This window comes from Oreochromis aureus, linkage group 17 (genome assembly GCF_013358895.1).
Source record: "Oreochromis aureus strain Israel breed Guangdong linkage group 17, ZZ_aureus, whole genome shotgun sequence".
Taxonomy (NCBI): Eukaryota; Metazoa; Chordata; class Actinopteri; order Cichliformes; family Cichlidae; genus Oreochromis; species Oreochromis aureus.
This window is the reverse complement of record NC_052958.1, coordinates 10885060-10912424: the sequence shown is the minus strand read 5'-3', so window position 1 is coordinate 10912424 and position 27365 is coordinate 10885060. Positions and strand designations below refer to the sequence as shown.

Genomic DNA, 27365 nt, shown 5'->3' with positions numbered 1-27365 from the left:
CTATGGGAGAAGGGATGCATAAAAGGATGGAGTCTTTAAGGAGTGTGAAAAAAACCTCCTCAAATAGCACTGGATAGAGAAAAAAAAGATAGCGAGATAAAGGGATGAGAAGGAGGAGGGGTAAAAATAGCAGCTTTTTTAGTTTAATCCCTCTTTTTTTAATAATCCCTCCAGGCAATTCATCCATCTTAGAAAGAAAGAGAAGGAGGACATGACGGAAAGAGAGAAGCCAGAGGGAATCTGTTTAGGGAAATAAAGTGCACGAGCCTGAAGTTTGTAGTCTATAGATGAATTTTTGTAGTCCTTGCCAGAAAACCAGGATTCTCAGAGAGTTTTTTTTCATGCCGTAGTAGCAAACTTTCACCTCTGATAGGTGAAAGGAGTTTGAAAATGAGTTCAGAACAAAGAGCATTTGCTTTAAAGCAAAGTCTGTGGTCCTTTGGATCTCAGTAACTGTGGTGTAATCTTCCCTGATCCAGAAGCATAGTCCAGGTAACACCAGAACATGGATTTGATCTTTTGATCTGTCCGGACATTTATCATAACCATCTTAAGCATCAAACAAGTAGGAGCTTTTTCTGAAGCAGGTGAATACAGCAAATTCAACATTCCAGTCATATGGTTTAATCCTCCTTGAGCTGATTGATAAGATCCAAGTCTCATGGAACGCTTCAGTTTTGAATACATCCAGGCTCGAATTAGTCCACAGAAGATCCAGAGCAAAAGTGAAGTCTGATCCAAACAGACGAGAGTCCCACTAATGTGATAAATGAATGCTCATCTGTAAATCCGAATGGTTTTCTGTTACATATATCGGATCTAGCCTCAGTATTTTTCCTTTAAAAAGTAGTAGATCGGATTTCCATCTACAAATCATCTTAATTTTCTATCAGCTCTCCTCATTAATGTCAGTTTCTTTCTTGAGGTCTTGAAGGTCCAGGAGAAATCAGAGGAGGATCAATCCAGGAGAGAGTGAACAGTTCTGTGCTCAGGTCTTGGTTTCTTGAGGGTTTTACTGGCTTTGGAGAGGCTGAGAAGGAGAAGGTTACAGATAAACTGAGAACTGCAGGCTACTTCCTGATACAAGAAATTCTTCTCATATTGGTCCAGTCAATACCGTACAAATTATGAATCCCTGATATCTCAGCCCAGGTTTACAAAAACTGACTCACCATACACCACGAGTGTTCTGTAACTACTTAAATGATATGTTTCATACTGAGAGAGAGGAACCAATTTTTTTCTCCTAGCCAATATACTGGTAAATTCAACTGCAGTAGGTGGCTGGTAGGCGAGTTGGAGGGATGTTTGGGAATGAATACTGCAGTGAGAACGGGTCCAAATGGAAGAGAGAATCTGGGAGCAGATAAGGTGTGTGTGTGAGGGAGTATGTTAGAGAGAACGACAGAGTGGAGGAGGTTAAAAATAGAAAAAGAAAGGAAGACAAAAAGTGGGAGAGGTGTCAGTTTGAGAGTCGCAGGGAGAGATACTATAACCGTCTGTGTGTTCAAAACAAGCTCTTCCATCTCTCATCTCTTTGAGCCCTTTTAATTTTCACCCTTTTCATCCCTAAGCCTTTGACGTGCCAAACCCCCATGCCATCACTCCTTTAGGCAACAGAGGAGATCTGTTTCTCATCCCTGTCCTCTCCATCGGCCTCTCCGTCCCCCATTAGCGGTTGCCTCTTCTTTAGCTCTCTCTGGTATTTGGCCATCAGGGAGGCGTAGATACAGCCGTAAGCCGCGGCAGCCACCATCATTATGCAAACAATGCCGCACACCACGCCGGCAATTACAACCGTACCGATGGCGCGCCGCACGCTTACAGGTCGGTAGCGAGAGCGGGTGCAGTCCTGTGGAGCCTCTCCACCTGTTCCTCCACTTCCAGTGTTTGAAGAGGAATCATCAGCAGTGTTGCCGCTGCTGTCAGAAACTGGCGTCGACCCGCTGGGATTGAAAGCGTTCCTGCTGCAGGGAGGACCGCCTCCTTGTCCCGAACGAGAACCCTCACCCCCTCCGTTCTCATCTTCGAGTTGGAGGCAATAGTTGAACATTTCCACCGGAACGCCACGGATGTCTCGCCCACGCAGATCTTTCGGTAGTGTGCACTCCACCGCATCCACCTTCCCCCCTAAATGGAGAGAGACAGAGGTGTAGAGACAGGAGGACAGTGAGAGGTCATTTATAAAACGCCTTATGTCGGTAAAGCACTACCAATTAACGGAAAGCGTGGGAAATACTTGGTCGGGGGTGGCTGTGCCAACACTGGGATGAGTCATACATCACTTCACAGACACCAAGTTTACTGTGCCCGCAACGCTAGGTTGGAGATAGCCTCAACTAAACTCTTGTATAATTCATGAGATGACATGCCTGGCTTCGGCAAAAAGCGGTAGCGTGTGTAGACAGGAGAAATATCTGAGTCACTAATTCCCACTGGTGGCACGAGGGTACGGGTCTGCAAACACAGTATTCGTATCAAGGTCACATGCTAGAAAGCCATTGATCTGCGTTTTCATATAGGGCAGGTTACGTGACAGAAACAATAAGATACAAGTGGAGCAAAACAGAAAGACAGAATGAGTATTTAGCCCCCGGATTTTTATCTCAGCCTGTGACAGAAGACTCTTTTACAAACACATCTTTCTCTACAAATATCTCCAGATATTACAGCTGTGCATATATAGTAGTCAACACAGGCTGCTCTCAAGCTTTGTCTTACTTTCTGCAAGACTGCTACTGTCATGATTAAACATTGAGCTATGAAATGTCTTCATGCAATTTTTCTGCTCATCTTATGATGTCCAGTGTCCTATGAGGTGTAGTGAACTTAGCAGGAGTTAAGCCCAGCAATGCAGAAGAGAGCAGAATGAAGCAGAGAGGAGAATAGAGCATAAAAGAGAAGAGATGCTTCATTAGCGGGGCAGCTGTGGCCCAAGGCGCTGAGGTGAATGTAGATTTTTACACATGAGGAGAGAGAGCGGAGAGCAGCTGCGGTTATCTGATGTACTAACAGCCCGCAGAGACACGTGGATACAGTACAAGGAAGCGCACAATGAGCGCGGTAATGCGCATTATCACACTGATGCGCTTATATTATACAGCCAGAAGCACGGGGTTGCAGAAATGGAAACAAATACCCAGCCCCATAACCTCTCGTTTCTGCCCACTCCTTCGTGACCCCATTCAGCCTGTTGTCCTTCTCCCTCAGTTCAAATCAAGCGTAGCCTTTAAAAGTTCTTGTAACATAAATCAATCAGCCACCTCTGTACAGCAGCCACTCCATCCAGTGTTTGAAATCGCGGAGGTTGCAGTCACATTCCCAGGGGTTATGTCCCAGTTCCAGGTGTTGCAGATTGGCCAGCGGCTCAAATGCTGCCCTTTCCAAACCATGAAGCCTGTTACCCGCTAGGGACAGCCACCTTGGAGTAAAAGTAATAATAATAATAATGATAGATTAGTAGAATTATATCAGAATAATCGGTGTTGTATGGGTATGTAACGCTTGAAATTGAGGGGAAAAAACAAAACAGAATTATTTACTGAAAATGTTTGGTACTACTACTATCAGTCTTACTGGTTATGTCAACATTGTTGCCTTGGCCTGACTAACACGAGTAGTGCTGCTTAGTTTCTGTGCCAGCTGGTCAGCATAGACAGTTTCCTCAGAAAGGTTTCCAACATTTTCACCATCTTCTATGAAATTACAATAATCTTATAATCTTCTGATTATGTTAACTAAGATCTCTGCGCTCTCCGCCAGGAACATTATCCACGACTCTGACCTTTTAACTGGTGAGGGAATATTACATTGTTCATAATTCTGGATCGTGATCTTACTCTGGTGTTTGGTCCTGTAAGTGAGCACCCGATTAAAATCAGTGTAAATGAATGTACGCTGGTGTGCACCTACCTTAGGCTCTGCAACTCATCCAGTAGGCCGAGAGGAACTGTGGACAGACCATTCAATGACAGGTCTAGACTCTGAAGACCGCTCAGACCCTGTAGAAACATCAAAAGCAGGCCTTTGTTTGATGGTTGGGCACTTTTTTTCACAAAACCCACTGGCTTTACACATCTTTGCCATGTAGCTACTGGCAGCTACTGATTCTAATTTACATTCCCAAGTGAAGTGATGACACAGACTTATCCTACTGACTGTTCTGATTTAGTGGATGAAAGTGCCGGGCAAATGGTTTGTTACTAATTTAACACCTGGACAGGGGCCCAATCTTTTAAGGATAACTGCTCAGGTTGGCTCGATTGAGCGCAGCCTGTGAAGTTCAAATCCAGACGCTAAAGCTACAGATTTGTGGTATCAGCTTTGTTTTCTTTTTCAGTCACATACAGTACACTGTAATGACGATACATATCACCCAGTACACGGAAGACAAAGACAGGTTTTCCATGCATTTCAACAGGGAACATTTGAGTGTCCTGTGTGATTTATAGTTGGAATAATGCCACTTATTCTGTATTTAGTGAGCAGTGTCGAAGGCTTTACAAAGTATGGTGCTGTGTAATTTAGAGTGCCTACCTGGAAGAGGTCTCTGTCCATTACTGTTAAGGAGTTGTTGTGTAGAGTCAATCTTGTCAGGTTGGACATGTCTCTGAATAATCCGGCTGGTAAATTATCCAAGTAATTATTGGAGAGGTCCAGCTCCTAAAAAACACATGCAAATTAAGCACAATTTAGACACTGGTGGTAGCTGATGATCTTTTTGAGTATTAAAAATAACTTTAACTTTATCTGACACTTATGTTTAGAATAACTAGTGGTGTTTTGGTGGGGTTGAAAATCTAAATCAATCAAAAACTGCAAACGTTTCACTGTAAGTTAAGCCTTGACAGGAAACAGAAGCAATTACTTGTATCTGATATGGTAAATAAGAGACATTCATAAATAAAGAGCAGCCAAGTGTTGTAACTAATGAGGTTGTATTCACTGCACAGAAACTATCCATCGTTTTGTTGCTGCCAGCCACACTAAATGCAAATTTTTCCTGCAAAACCTTGAAAATGTCAACTTTTTCTTAACTTTTCAGACTGAGAGCAGAGGTTTTCTGCAGTTTGCTCAATATAAGATCCGCCAGACAATATCACTTATTGTGCTGCACACACAGTGATGAACAACAATGTAACAACAACCCACAACATGTTCAGCTTTGAGGCAAAGAAAAATTTCACAACCTCCAGAGAAGTGAGGTTAGCAAAGGCAGCTGCTCCCAGCGAGGCGAGTTTGTTGTTGGTTAGCAGGAGTGAGCGGCTCCTTGGAGGCAGGAGGTGCAAAGGAGGCAGAGAGGAGAGACCCCGGCCTCTGCAGTCCACCACCAGGCTGTCCGAGGAGCAGAGACAGGGAGGAGGGCAGGAGCAGGCCGGCGGCAGCAATGCAGCTAGGAGGCAGAGGACACAGAGGAAGACTGGGGGAAGAGAGAAGGAGGGAGGAAGCGAAGGAAGGAAAAAACACACTTGTGAATTATTATTTCAATTATGTGTACAACCGGAAGGGACTGGAGGGAAAGTGTAAATTATGATTATGATTTTAATTAGAAAGTAAGTGCAAGAATCATTATCCAGCCTATGGTAAGTGTCTGTGAAATAGCCTCTCAATCTACGACGTTAATAGGAAGTAGAAACAATGATTATCTTTGATGCCGGTGAGGATGTTAAAGTTGTGTCAAATATACAGAACTGTACAGTTTTATGTAGAGAAAGATGTAAAAGAGAATTAAAGAGGGAAGGGAAACAGACTCAGAGAAGTGAGGAGAGAGGAAACAACAGCTCAGCCTTAACAAAATACCGTCATGTGCCAGAGATGCTTTTGCTGTGATGTTTGCTTGATTTTTAATTTCCATGATTTGGAAAGCATTTTAGAAACTGCACAGAGAATCTGATTCATCGCTGTCTGATTGAAAGTTGCAGAAGAGATTTCCGGTACGAATCTGAGAAATCCTGCAAACTTGAAACATGTTCCGCCTGAACTATCACAGCAGAACCAAAACAAGACTCAGACTAGTTACCGTGTCTCTCTTTCCCTTCTCTCTCTGTGTGTTTGTGTGCATCTCATGAGGGAAATCCCCTTTGTTTTATTTCATTTTCAGATCCTTGTTTTCCTGCAGACTACCGTCATTTCGTCATTTCTGCTCATTATCTCTGTTTATTTCTCCTGTTACATCCTTCCTCTTCATTTCAAGTTTTCCTCACTGTACTTTCTTTTTTTATTACTTTTTCTTTTTACTCATTCTTCTTCTCTTTGTTTCTCTGTGTGACCTAACATCTGTCTGTCTCTCTCTCCCTTCAATAATTTTCCCTCTCCCACTTGAGTCTCTTTATCTTTCTCATTCCCTTTCACTCCAAGTCTCTCAGCACTGCTCTGTATTCCCTCAGTGTCTCGTTACAGTGGCTGACTTTCTTTCCATCCAATTGCTTATCGGCACGACTTAGGCTTTATCTCTCTGTGCATGTGTGTGTGTGAGTGTATGTGTGTGTGGGCATGTGTTTGTGTGTTAAGCAGCAACAAAGCGTAATATTAAGAAAACCACTTTGTCTATACTCCAGACACAGACGCAGCACTTTCTACATCCTGACAGGACTCTTTGCTTTGCCACCAGATTTCATCTCTTGCATCATCTGCATATTATTAGCATTTACTTTTTAGCGCATGACTCCTTTTTACCACGCTAAATCTCGCTCACTCCCTTGTTGTTATATTATTTTTTCTATCTGCTTTGCTTTCTTTCTGATTTTTTTTTCTGTCCTTCGGCTGGCTCATAATCAAAGGTTCATTCCCCCTCACCACACACAGTGGCTCAGATGGCATTTATGGCTCTGAATATGACAAATCTCAGTGAAATAGATCTTTGGTTGCCAGACCACATTGCTGAAAAAGAGAAAACAACACGATGAAGGTCAGAAGGTATGAGTGATATGAGTAAGGTAGGAGTGTAATGAAAGTCATATCATTCTTCTAAAGCCGCATTTCTTTCCTCGAGGCTTCTGTATCTCATTACTGATAAAATATGAAGTTTGTTATGGCGCAGTGAGAAAGAGCATTAATAATATAAAGTTTTATTCCTTTTGAACTGGTTCTAAATTGACTTTCAGTGAGGAAGGAAACCAGGAAATTCACTACCAGAAAGTGAACTTTAGCCTAATTAATCTTAAATGAGAAGTCCTTCAGAGTGGAATGAAGGGCTGACTGATGCTGAGATAAATGTATTAATGTAACTCAATGGATGTATTTGTAATCTCATGTCAAATTGTTGTATAGTATATGTGTTTATTGAGCACATACACTAAACGAGGTTTATTCTATAGGATAAACTGCTATAGCAAAAATCATAATCAGTGTATATTCATTCAAAATTTATTTTATTGTCTTTTCTAAAACTTAAACTCTTTAAGCTAAAACTGCAAAGAAAAAAAATGTGCTTGATTTATAACAAAAGCCGAAAACAAAAGCATCATTGTGAAACAGAATTGGCTTTTTATTTGAGTTATTTTTTATTGATAAACTTTAATAGCCTTAAAATGTTACTGATAAAAGCCAAAAACAGATTAAAATGAGATTATTCAGTCAGAGTTTGCAATATAATTAAAACTACAGCAGTTAAATAGAAGTCAGCACTCAGTAATTTAGAACTGTACTTTTCCTGTTCTAACACTTATCATCCAACAAATATCTTAAGAGGCCTTTTTTAAAGTTATTGCTTCTTTCTTGCCCCTCTTTTCTTTTCAAATCCAAGTAAAAATACCAATTTTTTAGAGAGCGTGATTTTTTTTCTAAGCTCGCTGTTTTCCTCCCCTGCCTCCCCTGTTCACGAGTTTGCAACCCCTTGGAAAATCTTGTCACCAAGGAAAAATGTACTGTGTGCCACAACCGGTTGCTTAAAGTTGCTGGCTGTCACCGGGTGAAACTGCACCAAATCTTCTTTGCAGTTTCTTCAGATTGCCTTGGCAACTCATATTTTGCATTTTACTCATCAACTTGTCTGAAAACAAACCCTAACTAACCGCTAACCAGTAGTGAAACACAAACCAGAAACTGACAATGCTGTGACTTACTGCTACTACCAGCACAGGACCACATACCTCTGTGCAACCAGTTTAACGCTAGTGATTGCCGGCAACCTTTAGAAACCAGTCTCCAACCAGTTGCAGAATACACTCTAGTGATTTCCAGAGGGTCACTAACCTGTCTCCAGACATGGTCAATGGGACTTTAGCGGTTGATTTCACAGCGACTTTCACCAGCCTCCACCAAACAACTCAGGCAATAGTGGAATACACATTTTTCTCTTATTGCCAGATGGTTTGCTAACTGTTCTTTAGGCCTGTGTGTCTGGGGAGTGATCTTACCAACTTCTGGTCATGTGAAAGTGGTATAGAGTTTCTCATCTAAAAACTTTGCAAGAGAAAATAAAGCTCATTCCCCCATTTTTTTTAAATCTTGAATTTCTTAGATGATGGTAGCAATTAAAGTTGTTTCCAAGCAAGAATTGCTATTTAGGTTTCTTAGCTTATTTGTGGACTACTTTCCCTCATTCTTGGTAAATTTAACTAAGCACTTCATTTGTTCCTTTTACATAATTCTGTTAATCATAATATTATATGATTAAGAGAATTTAGACTTGCACTGGTGCAGAAATAGCCCCTTTTTTCTCACAGTTTCCTTTCCAGACAGAACATGACCTCCCTCACTCAGGACATTGCCCTATTTTACATTCTGATCCAAAGAGCTTCAGCAAGTGAAGGCTGTGCCCTCATAAAAAAGTACTAGTGCTCTAGAACTCTCTCTATCCTACAGTATAATCTTAATCTCTGGGAAAAATTAACTCCACTTCACAAATGGATAAAAGGAGAGATTTTTAAAGTATCCCGAAGCTTCCTGTGCCATCTGACTTTGTAGTGGAAATGCTTTAGAGTGCCAGGCTTTCACTCCAGCAGCTCAGTAGGACTCTAGAAGGCTTTTGCTATGCAGTGGCTTTGAATTTCCCATAACAGGTTGGAGCTATTTGTAAAGGTACAGTAGTGCAGGAGATTTGCAAGGATAATGTAGCTCCGAGGTAGAAGCACTGTTATACAACTGAGAGAGCGGAACGGAGCTGGAGAGAGAGAAGTTGTGTTTATTTTCCTCCTCTCATATAATGTCACATTTTCAAAATGCGGTCGTCTTTGTGCACCAAAGAATACCTTTGCTTTATTTTGCAAAGGTATTCCTCCTCTCTCTCCACTCTCTCTTATCTGTCGCCTAACACCGCCCCTCTCTTCTCCCTTCCCTTTGCTACTGTACGTTATAACTCACCCGCTGCCACCCTCCCCTCAGTGCTGAAGCAGATCTTCCAACATTTATGAGTGGTTTTAGCTGCTCTCGTGGAGGAGGTGGTTGTTGTTTTTTTGGCTTATTTTAGCTTCTCCAAATCCTCTCTGATGCAGCGCTCCACACAGCCAAACCAGAAGGAGGAAAATATTTTGCCACATTTAGAGGAAGACAGGGAGAATTCTTTCCAAATAAGTTAAGTGGTTCTGTGCAGTTTAATTCAGTCCAAACAGGCTTCAGACTGAATCTTTTATAAGAATTCCCTAACACAATCCGTAAAAGCGCCGACATTCTTGGGAAGTGTGGGCTGGCGATGCTCTCAGCGATGGGAAACAAACTAAGACGCAGCATTAAAATGCAGAAGTGTGTTTGTGTTCGATCGAGGCACCTCTAAGGGCAGTGTCGCTCGTCAGATTCCGAACATCCTCATCTTGTTGTCAGAAGTGACAGTCATGAAACTTTTAGACACCAAGCAGCTCAAACATGAGGAGTATTAATAATCAATGGTTGCTGCCTTGGATTCCAAATCCATGCATATTTCTTATCATATTAGAATGAAAATATAGTGTGTTTGTGCACTAATAGGCACATTCTTAATTGTTAATGAAGGCTGAAGAGTTTCTCTTGATGAAGAGATTCATGTCTCTTAACCTCTTTTCCGACTTTCCAATTATATTTTAATAAAACGACTGATCATTAGAGCTGTTTGCTTTTAATTAGCATGATAGCTTGCCCACCCATTTACAATGTATGCGTGCTCGTTTTGGTGTTTGAAGTTGTGCGAGAGTTCAAATGGCATATCTATCGTAAGTAATCTCTGAAAGAGGATTATCCCTGCCAGTGCATGTTTGCATATTCATGTGTGTGCTTGTGTTTCTGTGTGCAGTCATTTGTTTCCCTGGCAGCAATTTCTTTCTATATAGTTTCTCTGTATATGGAAAGGATTGCAGGGTCATGGCTGGTGCTGATATACGCATGGAAATAAATACACGTTTTAATTAAACGGACAAAAGTTCTACTTTGAAGCTACAGTTTGAAACTTACAATGTAAGACAGTAACTTCTTGATGTAAACTGAAAAGGGCCTTTTTTGGTTACTATTGTTCTGTTTCTTTAATGTTGTTACACTACTATATATAAATACCTTATTGCTGTTTATTTAATGCTTTTTTTATTACGTTTCTCTGGTTCAAAATGGGGCATTTGGGCATTTAAGCAAAGTATATCATTATAGCAAAGAGTCTGTACTATCTCAATGAACGGTATAAATGCATTTTCCTGTTATAGCAGGCCATTTGATAGGATGACATATATTTAAGTTTGAGTAAATTAAATACCACTTAAAACCACTTAAAACTGTTTTTTATTTTATTACAATGCTATCGATTTTCTTTCTTTTATTGCAGGAAAAGCCCTAGATGTGCTGACCAGGCTCTCAGACTCGCGCATACCTTATGTTTATATTATTTCTTTTCTTGAATTAAGAAATGAAACTAATAGCATTGCTGTATGTTGTGATGAATATGTTACTTTACAGTATCTTCTGAATTTATGTAGCAGTACAGTATAGTTGTTACATGTTACAGTATCGGATGACCTTTGCAGTCCTGTGTACCTGGCGATGTTTGACAGTGTCTCCAAGGTAACGGCTTTTGACACCTCAGGGGCCTCTTGTGCCTGTAAGTTTATATTCAAGGGCCCTTGGGTGACACTGAACCCAGCGATGATGTCATCAGCTCCGGCACTACTGTTACTGAGCCCAGTTGTATGTTACCAAGGGCCAAGCTGTTTTCCATGCAAGCGACAGACTTGCTGCTATCTTGTTACGAGGACGACCAGCTGTCCTCCGTGCAGCAGACTCACAGGCCTGTATTTCTTCACTCTTTTTTCATTGTGCTTGGAGTTTGAAACAAATCCATTGCTGCTATTAGAGTTTAATTTTTGGCACAATTGCCAATACCAGATAACACCCTTGATATAACGTTAAAGCACACCTTTATGTGAATAAGATAATAACCCCAAAAGTCCTCATCCAGGCATCCATCCAGCTAACCTTGTGATCAGATGATAAATCAGATAAACTGTTGCTGGTTACAGCTTTTTGAATGTACAAATTAATTCATTTCCGTGATTGTTTTGTTTGTTTAAACGCTTGGGTAAGGGCACTGGTTTGTGTGAAGCAGGTGATTCATGTGCCCTTAAGGCAAATGCAGAGTCCCAGGTTGGAATCTACCCCGAGGCCCCTGATCTTTCTCCCAGCTTTCTACTCTCTTGTCCACTGTCTTCTCACAACAAAGGGGAAAAGAGCAAAAATGTATTTGGGGGGGGAAAAAACAACCTAAACAAGCAACCTGCCCTTGTAGTTCTATGAATCAGTAGCATTTGCACATTTTCAGCATTTTGTATTGAAGTTAGTGAATCAGCTTTAATCCTTGTTTGTTTTTATTTTCATATCACCTTAAATATGATAAATGTTGTACAAATATTATATATTATTATGTAAGTATATATCATTTAAAACATGTGTTTGGTGCATTTTATTCACAGTTAGTGACTAGTCTGGTTTTCCTGAAGTTGAATGGTACACAACAAATATCTTAAAACTTGTCATATTTAATGTGAAATCAACCATCTGCATTACCTCAGAACATGAATTGTACTGTTGCCTGTTTTTCTACAGCAGCAGCAGCAACATCCATGTAATTTCTCAGAGGCTATAATATGCCTGATCTCAACTGTAACCCAAGACCTTATTTACTTAGCAGACAGAAAATAGCCAGCTAGTGTGTGTGTGTGACTGCATGTGTTAATACTCACACACAATACACTGCTGCACTACATGTGTTTTTGAGATAGATAGGTAGGTAGGTAGGTAGATAGATAGATAGATAGATAGATAGATAGATAGATAGATAGATATTTTACAATGTCAGGGTCCTATCAGTACAGCTACATTATCACTATATAATGTTATTGGAGATAAGACAGGAAAGAAGTTCTTATTTACCCCACATTATCTATTTTCTGTCACGCACCTTTCCGCCTGACTTTCAGGCACATCCGTTTATAATCGCTTACCCAAACGCAGGAAGTAATGGTCGCACACACTGACTCACAAACACACTGGTAGCATTTAAGGATAAGCAGGAACACAGTGTAGGGGTTTAGGCTGTACTCCTGCTGTCACTGTGATGAGGAGAGGAGAGAGTGTTTTCTTGCAAATCTTGATTTTTTTTAAACCTCTTCTTCCGGTAGGATTACCTCCAATTACCTCTCCCCCTCTCTCTCTCTTGCTCCCTTTCTTCTCTCCTTCCTGTTTACTCCAGCCCTGCTCTCATTCTCCATTTTTATCCCACCTGCTGTGTCAGTCTCTCTCCCCTGTCCATTTCTCCTGTGATGAATTCTGCGGCAGTAAGACAGTATCATTATTTTGACTTGCAGCGGGGAGTGGGTAATGTGTAGGCCGATCTGCCTCTCTAATTCCTGCTATTTGTATCAATTTGTAGTGGCACACGTGCTCGTTCACACAACAGTGGGCCTCGTGGGAGCGTGTGACATGCATTGACATTGTTGTTTGTGATAGTGGCTATTAATTAGCAAGAGTGGCAGGTAAGACAAAGAGATAAAGCAAAAAGGAGTTAAGGGGGGAAAAAAATCCACGAATTCATGCTTTGGCAAAAGAAAGCATCATTTTCAGGCAGTGTAAACACCTTCATTGGAGCTGCTGCACGCGGTACTTCACTGCAACACCAGCTCTTTGATGCACTATGTACTGACCAGTCACCAGGGCTGTAGTTCAAGGCTGAATACATTCAAATTTTGGAACGAAAAAGAAGGACGTCCGCCTTTTGATGTCGCATCCGCATCAATGTGACAGGAATAGAATAGACTTTGCCTTGGATGTGTGACAGGTCGTAATGTATGCCCACTCATTCTTCAGACAGGATGGATAGGCAGATGGTATTGATCCACACACACGCAAACTTCTATATATGAAATAGTTGTCATGCTGTGGTTTTTATGCCAGTTTCTTTTCTGAATTTTCAGTTGCCTATTTTGTAATTAAAATGTGTTTGAACTACATTTTTAGCATCATATAATTAGAATTGCATTTACCGTACAGTGCAGTCACATTAGAATACTTGTCTGGTCTTGTCTGTAAAAGGACGTTGTTGCAGAAGTCTTCCGGTTTGTTCAGATGCAACTTTGCAAACTTAAGCTGTGCCGTTCCATTCAGATAGAAAATAGGCTTCCACCTGGCTACCCTTCTAAACAAGCCACACTTGTTCAGTCTTTTTCTAATTGTACTGTCACGAACTTTAACCTGTAACAGGCTAACTGAGGCCTGTAAAGTCTGAGATGCAGCTCTTGGATTTTATGCAGTGTCTCTGTGCACTGCATGGTCTGACCTTGGGGTGAATTTGCTGAGACATCCACTCCCAGGAAAAATGCTGCTTTGTGTTTACACACACCTGAATGCTCCAGACCTGCAAACGTCTGTTTTTATAGATAATCAATAATTAATTGAGCGGCACCTGACTGCTCCTTACCCTCTTAATTCTTGTGGAAGCAGTGAGAGTGAACTTCAGTCACAGAACTGAAAAGAAACCTCCTTTTTATATGATTGTAATATATAAATTTAGAATGATCTGAAGTAGCTGCTCCAATCCTGAATTTAGAATTAGTTCCAAAGAGCTAGAAATCTTTTTTTTTTCCTAATTGCATGACCTTTTCAAAGGCTTTTATTTTTTTCACAAGGACTAAATGAGGACATCTCAAAACGCCGTGTTATCGACCATTAATTTAGGACCATTATCAGCCATTTTCTGTGATTACTTAGCCAGAAAAGGAGTATTTTCTGTCAGGAATAGCCTTGCTATGATCATTATAGCTTATCAGCGTCAAGCTAGATCTGTGCTAGATGTGCTGTGAGTGTGATACTGTATCTGTATCATTTGGCGAGTGTTAAAGTGTTGTTTGTGGTGCTTAGGATTTATCTGCACCACAAACACCATCCAGCGGATTTATCCCTGACAGTGTCCTTTGAAAGTGGGCCAGGACCATTTATTTGTGTGTTTCATCTGGCACATTCCTGTTGTACCTGCATCTAACCACACAGTGGTAAAAAAGAAAGAGCTGGCGGGTATATGCGTGGAGATTTCTGCATGCCTTCGAGCCGAGCTGTCACAAAATTAGAGCCACAACAAACTAGATTATAGCCTGCCACAATCAATCGCCATATTACAAGACACAGCTAATAAGCTGGCTATGGGAGCAAGCCACAGTGACCCTTTAGCAGATGATATTTACATAAGCACAGAAAAAAACCCAATAAAATATAATAACATATAAGAAAATATGAAAAGTTTACATGGAAAATTTGAAGTGAAATTGAGTAAAGGGGAAAAATATTAATTTTTTTATCTTTCATTTTACTTTAATGAAGCAATTTTGTTTTTATTTGACTTTATTTATTTCTTGCCTCTCTATCAAAATAACTATCAGTTACATTAAAAAAGCTATTGATCACAAACTTGAATTAGCCAGATGCTTTGTATGGTTTGCCAACGAGCTGTCATTCCAGTTTCTATTTAACTCTGAGTCTCATATAACACTATGTGAAGGGATCATCCTCTACTCCAACCCTAATGCTGCACACACACAGTGTCCCACTGCGGTTGGTTTCATGCCAAACCCAACATCACAGCAGGGTTGAAAAGTGCCACCAGCTACTAACCACCTGGTGGTAGGGATTTTTTTTTTCTTGCCTCTCGCCTTTATTTAGACAGCACAGCAGAGATAGGCAACGGGGGGGAAAGGGAACAGGGAATGACAAGCAGCAAAGGTCTAGCTGAGTGGGAGTTTATCCTGGGACTCTGAGATAAAGGGCATTTTAGCTCATTTGGTATGCATCTCGACTACCCTAAAATCGACCCTAAATCATTACACTTTGTTAATCCATCAGTTTAACAACCTGGTAGCTGCTGCAGGTCGACCAAAAAGTACTTTTCATTGAAGCCATTTTACTGTTTTTAATGGCAGTCAGTTCGAAGGAGCTAAACTAACTGCGATGGCTAAATTCCAAACCTAATGCTACACCCTTAGTCAGTGCACTGTATTACAGCTGTACTCCAAGCATAATGCTAAGTCACGGTATTATGGCTTCACTCCAAGCAAATATTGTAACCCCAGCCAGTGTATTATATCGCTGTTCAAAGCCAAATCCCAACTGCTGTCATTCTCTCTCTTTCACTGTCACTCTCTTGATTAGAAGCTCTGCAGCCAGGGTTTTGTTTGGGGTTGCAACAAACACATAAGCTCACAGTCAGATCCTGTGTATGCTTATGTGTGTGTGTGTGTGTGTGTGTGTGTGAGAGAGAGAGAGTAGGAATTAACTGATACCTTCTTGTGTGCAAGTGTGTGTGTATGTGTCAGAAGAGTCTCGCAGTCTGCTGGGATGGTGGAGGCCTGGAGGCACCATATGGTCTCCGTGTCGCTCATAGACCCCTCTGTTCTCCTCTTTCGCCTCTCCTCCTTCTTCCTCACTGTCTGCTCTCTTTCACTACGCCTCTTTGATCTCACATCTCTCTTCCTCCTCATCTCTGCTCCCCACTGTTTCCCCATTTTTTTCTTGCTCCCTCTATTTCACTTTGTGTCACTCATATTTTATATTCTCCCCCTCTAGTTTGTTTTTAAGTCTTGAACTCTTTAGCTGTCATGTCTAAACTCTTTTGGCCATTTTAGCCATTTTTTCTTTAACGTTTATTGATGGTGTAGTGTAACTATTTAGAGTATTTCTGGATTTTGGTCACACTTGTGGAGTGCATGCTTTTCTGGCTCGCATATTCACCAGGGAATAACATGAACCATGCAGCTGGGTTTATTTCCTGTCTTCTGTATCATATTTTCATACGATTAAACAGAGTTGGTAAAGTAGGCTGTTTCTGTGTAGTTGCTGATAAACTTTTCTTTCCTTTAATCTGAGACTTTAAGAGAAACATAACACTTTTTAAAGGACAAATAATTGTGTTATCCTGTTAAATTAACATTGCCAGTTACAGCTGAGCAGGCCTGATAATGTTTGTTGCCTAGCTTGCACATTAACTTTATCATTAGCCATAGCTGCTAGCCACTACCTTAATGATAATGGCAGCTAATATGGGTAACTGCTAATAGTTAAACAGCTTGTTAGCGTGTGTGCTGGCCAGGTTGTGATAACAGTTCAATGAAAATGGGGGAAGTTCTGTGTCAATAGGATGAAGGCAGCACAGTTGATATCAGCATTGTTGCAAATAAATATCTAATCCTATAGTAATTTTAGTGTCAGTTAGTATCCGAGTAACAATTTTCCAGACAAAAGGGTAAAGCATTTAAATGCATTTTTGCATTTGACAATTTTATTTGGCACAACAACTGCAAAAACACCCACAAGATGTCTGCCACAGCCTCCATCCATCAAGGCCAAAACTAGCAGATGCTGAAGAATACAAACACTTCCCAAAGTCTCTCTCCATTTTTCTTCTTAATCCGTTTTTTGTCCTTTGAACACACCTTTCGGGTTCTTCAGCATTTTGCTCGTTTGCGCAGAATTATAATGACAATTCAGTGGAAACACGTAGTTTTAAATCCTCCCTGTCAAATTCTAGCTCTGAATGAACTTCTTCAGCAACACGCGGGCTTCATGATTTGATTGTCATTGCTGGCGCTGATTAAATGGAATTCTTACTGCTTCCTACTCTCGATATATCCGTTTTCTCAGTAAGTTATATAGTATATGTATGTGTGTGAATTACAGCCTCAGTGGAGAGAGCAGAGGGAGATTCTTTGCTTTGCGAGAGACATACAGAACAATATTGAAAAAGCAGAAGGAAGACAAAAAGATACACCTGTTTTCAAAAAGTTTGGAAATATTTGTAATGCACATTATGTGCCGATCAAGTACATTTATCTTAACTGAGAGAGAGCTTTGGCATCAACACAGTGTGCTTCTTTATGATTCAGTGTAATTGCAAGGAAAGGCACCGAGACTTTTAATGACAGATAGAATATTTTAGAGGAATTACTATTCCTGAACAGCTTAGAGTGGACCCTACAGCAAATATGCTACTAAAGCTTACACAGGCATCCGAGTTAAACTGATTTGAATTAAATACCGAGATGGAGAGAAGGTTGAAGAAAATGTAAAGTGCAGGTAGAGAGAGAAAGGAAGAGGTATAAGGTGCTGGTATGGAGACAACGAGCAGCTCAGAGGGAGGCATATCTGTTGACTTAGAGTTTCTGTGTGGGTGTTTGGAGGTTCTGGCAGATAGTGTTGCCCTGTTATTTAGTGTCCTCGGTGTTACACAGCAGTTTGTGGGGGCGTCTTTTTTTTCCCCCAGACACCTCAGGACCAATAATACCGTACCTCGCCAACAGGAAGACAAAGATCCCTGTTCTCTTAGTCTCTCTCTTTTGTAAAGCCATTCATTTACAGCATGTGCTCCTTCAGCATGCGCATGATGTAAAACAAAAGAGGAAAGGAGTGCCCTCGTGTTTGCCTATTAGCTGAAAAATTGCCTGGAATCTCTCAGAGAGTGAGAACCATTTGTGCCACTGTGTGCTCCACAACACACACACACACACACATGCATACAGCTGTCCTATCTGTTGCTATGCCACCCGACTTCTGATGGATTTTTGTTTTGACTGAGTGTACCCGCAATATGAGACGAAGGGGGGAAAAAAAGAAAAAAGATAATGGGTCCAAAGAGACTTGGATGCAGGGATGGGCAGGAATAAAAGGAAGAGGCAAAGGGTGACAGGTGAAAAAAAGGAGTGAGATGCAGAATAAACAAAGACAATAAGCGAAAAGAAAGGAAATCTTGGTTCGGAAAGGAAAAGAAAGGGTGAATTAAAGAAAGAAAATATCATATCACTACGTCTCACTGGCTGGATTAATACAGTAATGTGGCATTTCAGTGGAAGCCTTGGCACGTGGCCACAGTATGCTCAGTGCCCTCGTCCTTTGAGTGCGCGCATGTCCGTGGGTATGTGTGTGTTCAATCATGCTGGCATGCAAACATTAGCAGCTGTCAAAACAGACAGTGTTCCTCCTTTCATGCATAGTTTGGAGTACAATAGACGTGAATAAAATAGACTGGAGTTGAGTAGGAGAAGAACAGTATGTTTTCCTCTCTTCTTGTTTTTTTTTCATAATCTTACTCGTTTTTTTTCCCTATTAATCTGCTCTTTGTTTTCTTGACTCACCTGGTTTGGCCAAGTAGCAGTGGTAGATAGTGGCGCTAGCTGGGGGAAGGCCAGTGCCCCCAGGGGGGTGGGTGTGGGGGGGCATGACACAGAGCACTGCGGCCTTCCTCTGATGGAGGGACGGGACTGTGGAAGCGGTGTCAAGGCACCATGAGTGAGGCTCCCAACAATGTGGTGAATGTGAAAAATCACACCAAATCACCTGAACAGACAGAGAAAAGACAAGTATGACAAACACATCCACAATCCAAATTTGTTATCTCACGGGTTGCCAAAACCCCCGTGCAAACATGCATGCGCACTCCCATATGCCGTCAGCAGTGAAGGCTAAAGCAGCAGGATACTGTGTGCCAGCATACATGTGTGCACACTCATGTTTGTGATACATTAAAAGTGTGCTTCTGCGCACCTTTCCTGGCAAGTGTGCATATTTATGTATGCGCATGCAGTCATCACAAACCACTGGTACATAATGGACATAAATAACACATGTTTTTTCTTTTAGTCTACACAATCATTTTGCCTTTATTGCAGACAGACCCCCTAGTGCTAACTGTCTGGCACCGAGAGACAAAGCGTGAATGACACAGAGGGAAAATGGGAAAACAACAGTGAGAGAGAGACAGAGAGATGGATAAATGTAGAATCTGTAAATTACAGCAGAAGTGGGAGGGAAGGAAAAGAAGGGATGAATGGAAAGAATAAAAAAGTGCAAGTGTTATTGTGAGGCTACAGAACTACCCTTGAGCAAAGACAGCAAAAGGTGCTACAATGCTGCTCATACTCTCTAAAGCATATGATTCAGCTTGGCAAATCTATGAAAAAAAATCAACAAAACTTTTAGCAAAGGAAACAGTGAAACTATCCTCATTGATTTCCTAATAGAGGCAGCAAATCTGCAGAACCTCCTCATTGCAGAACGCTGCAGAAAACATAGTTACATATTATGTTTCTTTTTTATATTTATATTGTTAAGTTAAGTTAGGACTATGATAGAGTTCAAAGAAGACTGTCGATCTTCCATATTTGTTAGGTTGGGTCTGTTCTTGGACTTTCTGGCCATTCATTTCTCGCACGTATGTGGTAAAGATGAGATTGGCAAGGCAGCAGCAAGATCCAGGACACAACAGAGGGCATGAGTGAGAACAGATGAACATGAAACATGAAAAGAGGAGCTGGGATGAAGGTGGGTTGAAAGATGACGTGTAGATGTGTTGCGTCTGTACCCTGGTCGAAGCACGAGTAAGTCTTTCCCCCATAGAGATGACATTTGATTTAGTTAATAACCAGTTTCGAAACTTCAGTATATATCAATAAGGACATGATTTAACAACCATTAGAATAGTTTACTGGTTTTTCCAAAAGTAGCTGCATAGACAGTGACCACCCTCACTAACTTCTCATGCAAACCCAGTTATTTTGTTCTATAAGCATGCATGAAATATGATAGGAACCATTCAGTTCAGAAAAAAGCTTCAAGGGTCACTCCTAGTTGGCTTTCAAGGAGTAATAAGTTAATGCCCCCAACTGGATGTGTAGAATGGACTGAGATTGGCTGATCTGCCAGGATTGCTATAAACTTGTCTTTGTGGCCTGTTTGATTTAGTCATAGAGCTAGATATGTTGTTGTTTGGACTTGTAACTCTGTAAACCTATTTCAGTACAGTTTACTTTATATAGTACCAATTCAAAGCAACCTTTGCCTTAGGATGTCTACCAAATTAGATAGATAACCACAACAATCAGGCATTCACCGGTAATCAAGCACTTGGTGACAATGGGGAGGAAGAACTCCCTTTTAACAGGAAGAAATCAGAATCAGGCTCAGGGAGGGGTAGCCATCTACCATGAGAAGCTAGGAGGAAGAGGGGAAGAGAGGAAAGGAGAGGAAAAAAGTTTATTGTATCAGTTGGATAGATGGACTGAAAAATGAATGACCTGTGCCAATTACATCACTGTAGTGAAACTTATCTAAAAGTTTTCTTGTCACTGTTGAGTAATTGCAGTGAAAATAGGTCTTTACAAGTGGGAAATTACCATAGGAGAAAGCTCTTATGACATGACTGATGCACAGTGTTGACTCATAACCCCCCTCCCCCCTGGGCCAATCAGTGTAATTTTGAAAATGCTAGAGTGTGCTGCTGTGAGATGTGCCTTTTTCCCAAAGTGTCATCACAACCCAATCAGCAGTGTGTGAAATATCCCACTAATCAGATTAGGCTGTTGTTCGATGGTTAGCTGTTTGCAGGGAAAACTCAGGCTGACTTTTTCCACACGGTTCATTTCGCTATCGAGTTGAACAGAGGCAAAGGTGCATTTGCGCATGTGATTTGCACTCATTTGATGATGCATGTGCAGCAACTGTTAATTTACACCTGTACTACCTTAAATAGCCATGTTAAGAAAAAATAACCTGAGGTAGCTGGAGGATAATGTTGTTGTGTTGATCAACTTTCTGTGCATGGAGGCTTACTTTGAGAAGTATCAGTCAATCAATGTGCTCCATCAGTCTGCTAATCAGTTGTTAGTACGATAATTGCAATTGGTTGTATATCAATACTAGGAGAGAGGAGAAAGAAGTGGTGGAGTCGCTGAATTAGGTGGGATACTGAGGAAAGGAGATATAGTAAGAAGATAGTGATGAAAGGATAAAAAGAAAAATAGAGACAAGGCAGGAAATACCAGAAGGAGTAGGGAGGTAAAAATAAGGGCAATGGGTAAAACAGGGAGCACATTAAAATTCTCCTGCACCACCTCTTTAGTGCTTTGGTGTGTGTATGTGTGGGTTCGAGTTGTCCTGTTTGTTGTATCATTATTGTCATTAGTACCTGGCAGACACTGAGGGAAATATAAAGCACTAAACTGATGTTGCGCTTCTTTATTTAGATTCTCTTTTGGTATGTTTTCTTATATTTCCACATTTATTCCTGTTTTTTCTTTCTTTGTGACCTTCATTTATGCAGCATTCGTTTCTCTCCTCGTGGCTTTCATTCATTCCCTCTCTTCCTCTCGGTCCCTTTCTCTCCTTAACAAAGGAACAGAGGCATGCACCGAGGATATTCAGCAGATGGATTTCCTGCATGTGATTAAAGTCACATTAGCTCTGCTCTACTGGGAAATTTCAGTTGTTCTTTTTAACTGAGCACATGAGCTTCTTTTGGAAAACTCAGAAGCATTAATGAGCAATGGAGGGAACTTAAGAAATTCTGGAAGATTCATCTGTTTGGTTTAAACTCTAAGCCGCAAATGTTTCATTTTTGATTTTGCTGGTAGGGTGGGACTTGTAAAGCTACATTGCCTTGGTTGATACTGTGACTGAGTGATTCAAATTTAAGTTTCTACAATTAATTAACGACTGAAAACCAACAGACTCGCAAAAATGTGGGTATTTTTGGATCCTTGCTTGTCTGCGCCCCCTATACAGCCTCAGCACAGCAGAATTCACATGTATATCATTTGAAGAGTGCATTCTTCAAAGGTTTAAGTTCATGCTTATGAACTAATTTTCCATCAGATTGAATATTTCTGTGTGAAATAATTCTTATTTCCTTTTTTCACCTTTGGAACTGTAACTGGTGCCTGGGTTTTTATGTTGGCCATTTTTCAGATGATTCATGGCTCTGTTTATGTTTTGATTTATTCAAAGGAGGGAAAACAGTGCTTTTCTTTGCGAGCAAGTAAAAAAACGAAATCATTCATTTTCCTAAATGGCTGCAAATACAGTGAAAGGAACTCACATCTGGTTATTAGACAAAGAGCGATTGATATTTTTTTGGCCTCTCTTTCGCTGTTCATTAGCTTAGTGTTGCCATTTTTAAACTACTTTGAAGGGAGGCGCAAATATATCAGCCAATATCGCCCTTTTGGCATCTTGACTAGTAAAATGAACTTTATTGATCGCACTGGCCAATGCTTATGTTACAACAACAGTGCTGAGATGGCTAATTGCTCAGATAGTGTGATAAAGAGCTGAAGACCTTAAAAGTGGGACAAACTGGGGAATAAGTAACAAAACATTGCATTTCATCAGCCAAATTATTTTCAAGATAAGTAATAGTCCAGAATTTCAAGTGTGAAATACCATTTGAATTGTTAAAATGTGCAATTCATTCATGTTATGCTTTGCCAAAATGTCATCATGTGCCTATGTATGCTGGAACTGATGTATTGAAGGTGTAGCAGAAGGTCACCTCTGCAGCCACGTTACTGGTGATGTGGCATCAAGCCTGCCAGGCTATTCTCAGAATTCTTTTTTTGACCTGGACAGGGGGCACCCAAAATCTACACATGCACCTATGCACGCATTTATATACGTACACGTGTAAATACTCGGGTGTCAGAGTGACCCTGCCTATTGGGGAATCACGTAACACGTCCTCCCCTCCTCTCACTCCCTCTTCTTCCTCCTCTCCTCTTTACATTCTACTTTTGTCACTAACTCTTTGCTGTACTCACTCAGGCTGCAGTTGCATACCGCAGAGACTTTATGCAGGGCAACGTTTGACCACACGCCTTGGGGCAGACACATGAATCAGGCAGATTGTGTTTCTCCTCTCATTTATGGAAGGAGGTTGTTGATAGTGAGGAAGCGAGTTAGCTTCATTCATGCTTGACAGGTTTATACTTTGTGATCTTGCTAATCAATTTCCAGGGCATGCATATGTGTCCCCCACAAGATTATCAGCTCATGTAACAAAGCAACTTAAAGAATCGGAACAAACCTTATGTCTTAGTGATGTTTTTACAGTAGCTAGACATGTTTATATTTTGCCATCTTGAGCTCAAACCTTCCATGTCTTATGTTTCCATAGCAAATGTGCACAAATGCTTTAGGATGCAGAACAGATGGATAATGTACAACAAAGATACTCAGTGCTACAAGAGGCAGTAAGCAATAAATCAATTCTTTTCTGCACTGTGGTCATCTGCAATGAGACAACTTAAACACCTTGACAAGAGCTTTAATCATTCGTGATTTGTCATGTTAGTGGGTTCAGCTGGAGGTCATCCAGTTTCATTTCTATATATCTGTGTGCAAAGGCAGGTTTATGTCTGTTTGGATGTAGGTGTGTAGATTTTGAGCAAATAGCCAAATTCTTCACTTGAAACAGGGGTGTTAAACATAAGGCTCAGGGCATGCAATCAGCCCAGCAAACGCTCCAAACCAGCCCACTGGATGATTTTGGAAAATAAGAGGGAGGGCATAAATTTTGGGCTTTAAATTGTATTTTAATACGTTTTACAGCTTTTCTGGCTGATAAAGAGCTCCCACGTGGCCATCCATACTGGACCACAGTAATTAAGCAACAGATAAACTAGTGTACACAATTCTGTTTTTAACAGTGGGTCCACTAAACGTAAATGTAAAGTCAAACTTCTTCATATTGACAGAAAGGAGAGTTTCACCAGCCTGGCACACTCACGATCAAAGAGGGCTGGATGTGGCCCGCCATGTAAAATGAGTTTGACATCCCTGACTTAAAGCCATGCTCTTAACTCTCTTATACACACACAGACATGCATACAAAAATAACAGGGAATACAAAATCATGAAAAACACTTGAGTGCAAATACATTGTTAAATGTGCGTGTAACCGTGCAGGTTGCTAACAAAGGCAGAGCCAGGCAGCCAAGCTCCCTAAATCAATTTTTAATGGCTTTGTTACACTGGAGAGGGAAGAGATTGGGGCAACATGGCACACACACACATGCTGTACAAAAAGAGCAACGTACTGTATGTGTTGACAGGCACATGGTACAATTATATGTACAGATATATTATAACACATGCATGTAGGTATGCAGCCACATGTTGTACATTCACATGAATACCATTCTGTCCAAGAGTTGAATTTCACTGAACATATGCTGTTGATTTTAATAAGTATGGAATCAATATTAGACCATGTCAAGGTCAAGGAAAATTCTTTCCAAGACAAAACTTTTTCAGACTTGTGTCCCTCAGCTGTGGATAAACAGAACCTGCTAAAGATGGTCAGTTATGCTTCAGATGGATTTGGACAGCTGACAGCTATTTTTATTTACACTCATTGTCTTGGTATTGTAACTGTATATTATGTCATGATTTTTTTTTTGCTTTCTTTACCTTTATTCTGTGTAAATGATCAGTTTTTGCTAATATCACATACAATCTTAGCTAGTCTCATTTTTTTTGAACACCACCCAAATCTGACAGTAGTGTTTAGGAGTAAGAGGCTAAGAGTAAAATTTGTCATTTAGTTAAGTGCATCATTAATATCACCCAGACTCATTAAATCCTTTGCAGCTGATATTATCTAAATCATTTAATGAGTGGTTTCACATAAGCCCCCAGACTGGCCTCAATTGTTAGCCATGTTTCTTAGTAGACATAGAAAACTAGTGCAGCCACATAATCCATTAGTTTTATAATTGTTTTCTCTAGAGTGATGTCAGAAGGTGTCTGTGTTACTTGGAAAATAGTCCGTTTTCATTCATTCTTAACTAAAGCAGAGAGGCACAAAAGGGTGATGAAACCTCACACCTACTGCATGATCATACAATCACAGTGCAGCTATTGCAAGCTAATCACTCTTACATCACACCATCTGAAAAGAGATTAGAGCCCGTGAAGTGTTATACAGCAGGTAAAAACAGCAACACGCTACCCAGAGGCCTCTGAGTGAGAATTAACGCAATGCCATTTAATGGCATCTATCAAGGGCTCTACATTGATTAATATTACATAAGATATTGTGAAGGTCATGAAAAGAAAGTACTGAAGAAATGTTCAACCAAGTTTCCATTAAACTTTTGGAGCAGTGTAGGATCACAGCATGTAGAAGGTAGGTACAGTATAAAAAAACAAGTAAGCATAGATCATTTCAAGCATTAAAGCAGGTTTGCTTATATTCTGTACTGTGCATTAAGAAAGGACTGCAAAAATAGCAGGATGATGTGCAGCGGTTTTGATGTACTGGCTAAAGTCAGACCTGTAGATCATGTGACTTTAGGTTGCATGTAGGTATGCATGAGACTTTTGAGCAAGCAGCATTGTCCAATTGAAACAGTTTTGACTTTGTAAGCTTTAGAGCATTTAAGTTTAAATCAGGAGGATGGATGTATGGATAATGGATGGATGCATGGATGGATGGATGGTGTTTTTCACATTAGTTCTTTCACTAATTTGATTGGACTGAATATACACCTTCAGATACTTGTAGCAGTTAGTTTTTACTATATCTGTGGTTGGAGCATTTGGCATATTTACAGTGACTACAGTGTATTTCCCAAAGGCTGTATCTTAATAGATGATTCATCAGGAGCCTCTTTACCAGCAACAGTTTCTATTAATTTATTTTGCAATAATTTCAGAGGGAATATCAGTTTCTTTACTGTTCTCTAACATCATATTATGAGATCTTTAGACCATAATATTTACTGTTCATGCCCACTAAGACATGTTTTATAATATGACAGCCAGATTTACTCCACAGCACTGCAGCACAGCAATAGTTTTTAAGGTATTTTCACAAAATTAAAAAAAAGAAAATGAAGGAATATCCTGTTATAGTAAGCATGCCATGAATCATAACTCTCATACTTTTCTACTGCCCACCCCTGCAAGCTTTGGCCCAAAACCACATCCCAGGCATTCCTGTCAATGTGTAGTGTGTGTCCAGGAAACAGCCCGAGGGCTGACGTTTACGGCTTCCACCTCCTCACAGCATGCACTTTTGGCCCCGTCTAAAATTCCCATAGGTTTCAAGAAAAACACAAACGTAATTTTGTTTCTTTCTGCAGTCTACTTTGTTTGACTTTATAAATATTCCATTCCAGTCAAAAAAACAGAAGTGAATGAGTGAGGTGAACACCGTCAACCAGACTTACCTTTTGACCAAATATCTCGGACAGCACAAGCTTTATGGCTTTCTGCAATCAGCCATTCGTCCAAAAATATTATTTAAAAAAAGAAATAAAGCTCAAAAATTTCTGACTGGACACAAAAATTGAAGAAAAGCTGTCACCACTACAACTAAGAAAATCCATACATTCAAGATCCTGGTCAGATGAATAATGAAGAATAAAGATTAATCCTTCTCTCTGAATAAAGACAATTCCTCCAGCTTCCCTTCAACCCACCGATGAATTGTGAAGGGACGGATTGTGTAAAAAAAAAAAAAGGTGAGGATTTTAGAAAAAAAACAGAGGTAAAGAAAGGCTTAGAGGAACAAGAGGAGGTAAGAGAGGCTAAGGTCCTCAGAGGGAGAGGGATGGAGATAGTTAATCCTTTTCTTAGGATCTGTTCCGTATATGAATGATACGTCCAGCGCTGTCCTGCTCGTTGGCTTGCGTGTTGCCGTGTGTCTGAGAGGCGTGAGTATGTGTGAAAAAGAGAGAGACGGTGTGTGTGTGTGTGTGAGAGAGAGAGAGAGAGAGAGAGATAGAAAGAGAGGCAACGGCGTTAGGTTGCTGGCGTCATGCGCTACCCCTTCTGTGTCGCTATGTTTGTGATTCCTGCACTCAGCACGCGTCGGAGCGTGTGTGTGTGTTTATCCATGCATGTACACTTGAGGGCTGTCTTTCCGGTGCGCCTTTGTTAGACTGTGTGTGTGTGTGTGTCTCGATACTCCCACCTCCCCCGTTTTTCTTTACCGTACGTGTGTGCAGCCGTGCATGTGGCAGGAGAATGTACGTGTGCGCGTGTGTGTGTGTGCCTTGTCAAATATAGTAACATTAGTGTATGCTGCCTCTGTCTGCCTGCAGCTCTCCCACAGTGACAGAGAGAAGAAGAGGGAGGTGGAATACAGAGTGCGTGATAAT

At 40.7% G+C, this 27365-nt stretch overlaps 2 protein-coding genes across 2 annotated transcripts in view; one reads left to right on the top strand and one right to left on the bottom strand.

Annotated features, from left to right (window-relative positions):
* Window positions 1-27365, top strand: part of cacna2d4a (calcium channel, voltage-dependent, alpha 2/delta subunit 4a) — a 94968-nt gene that overhangs the window by 30507 nt on the left and 37096 nt on the right. The gene's annotated exons all lie outside the window — the stretch shown is intronic.
* lrtm2a (leucine-rich repeats and transmembrane domains 2a) lies at window positions 1610-26469 on the bottom strand. Its single transcript, XM_039600656.1, has 8 exons — window positions 26433-26469; window positions 18564-18765; window positions 5190-5419; window positions 4537-4662; window positions 3913-4001; window positions 3264-3421; window positions 1934-2130; window positions 1610-1861 (listed from the first exon to the last, which is right to left on the bottom strand). Exons 2-8 carry the CDS (start codon window positions 18646-18648, stop codon window positions 1610-1612), a joined length of 1137 nt encoding a protein of 378 aa, XP_039456590.1. The 5' UTR covers window positions 18649-18765; window positions 26433-26469.

What these genes read in the sequence shown, in the direction of transcription:
- lrtm2a (XM_039600656.1), bottom strand. Translation starts at nt 18,648, where the DNA reads ATGCCCCCCCACACCCACCCCCCTGGGGGCACTGGCCTTCCCCCAGCT. An exon ending in CTAACCTCACTTCTCTGGAG is followed by an intron (nt 4,663 to 5,189) that starts GTTGTGAAATTT and finishes TGTGTTTTTTAG; the next exon opens with GAGCTGGACCTCTCCAATAA. An exon ending in TGGACAGAGACCTCTTCCAG is followed by an intron (nt 4,002 to 4,536) that starts GTAGGCACTCTA and finishes ATGTTTCTACAG; the next exon opens with GGTCTGAGCGGTCTTCAGAG.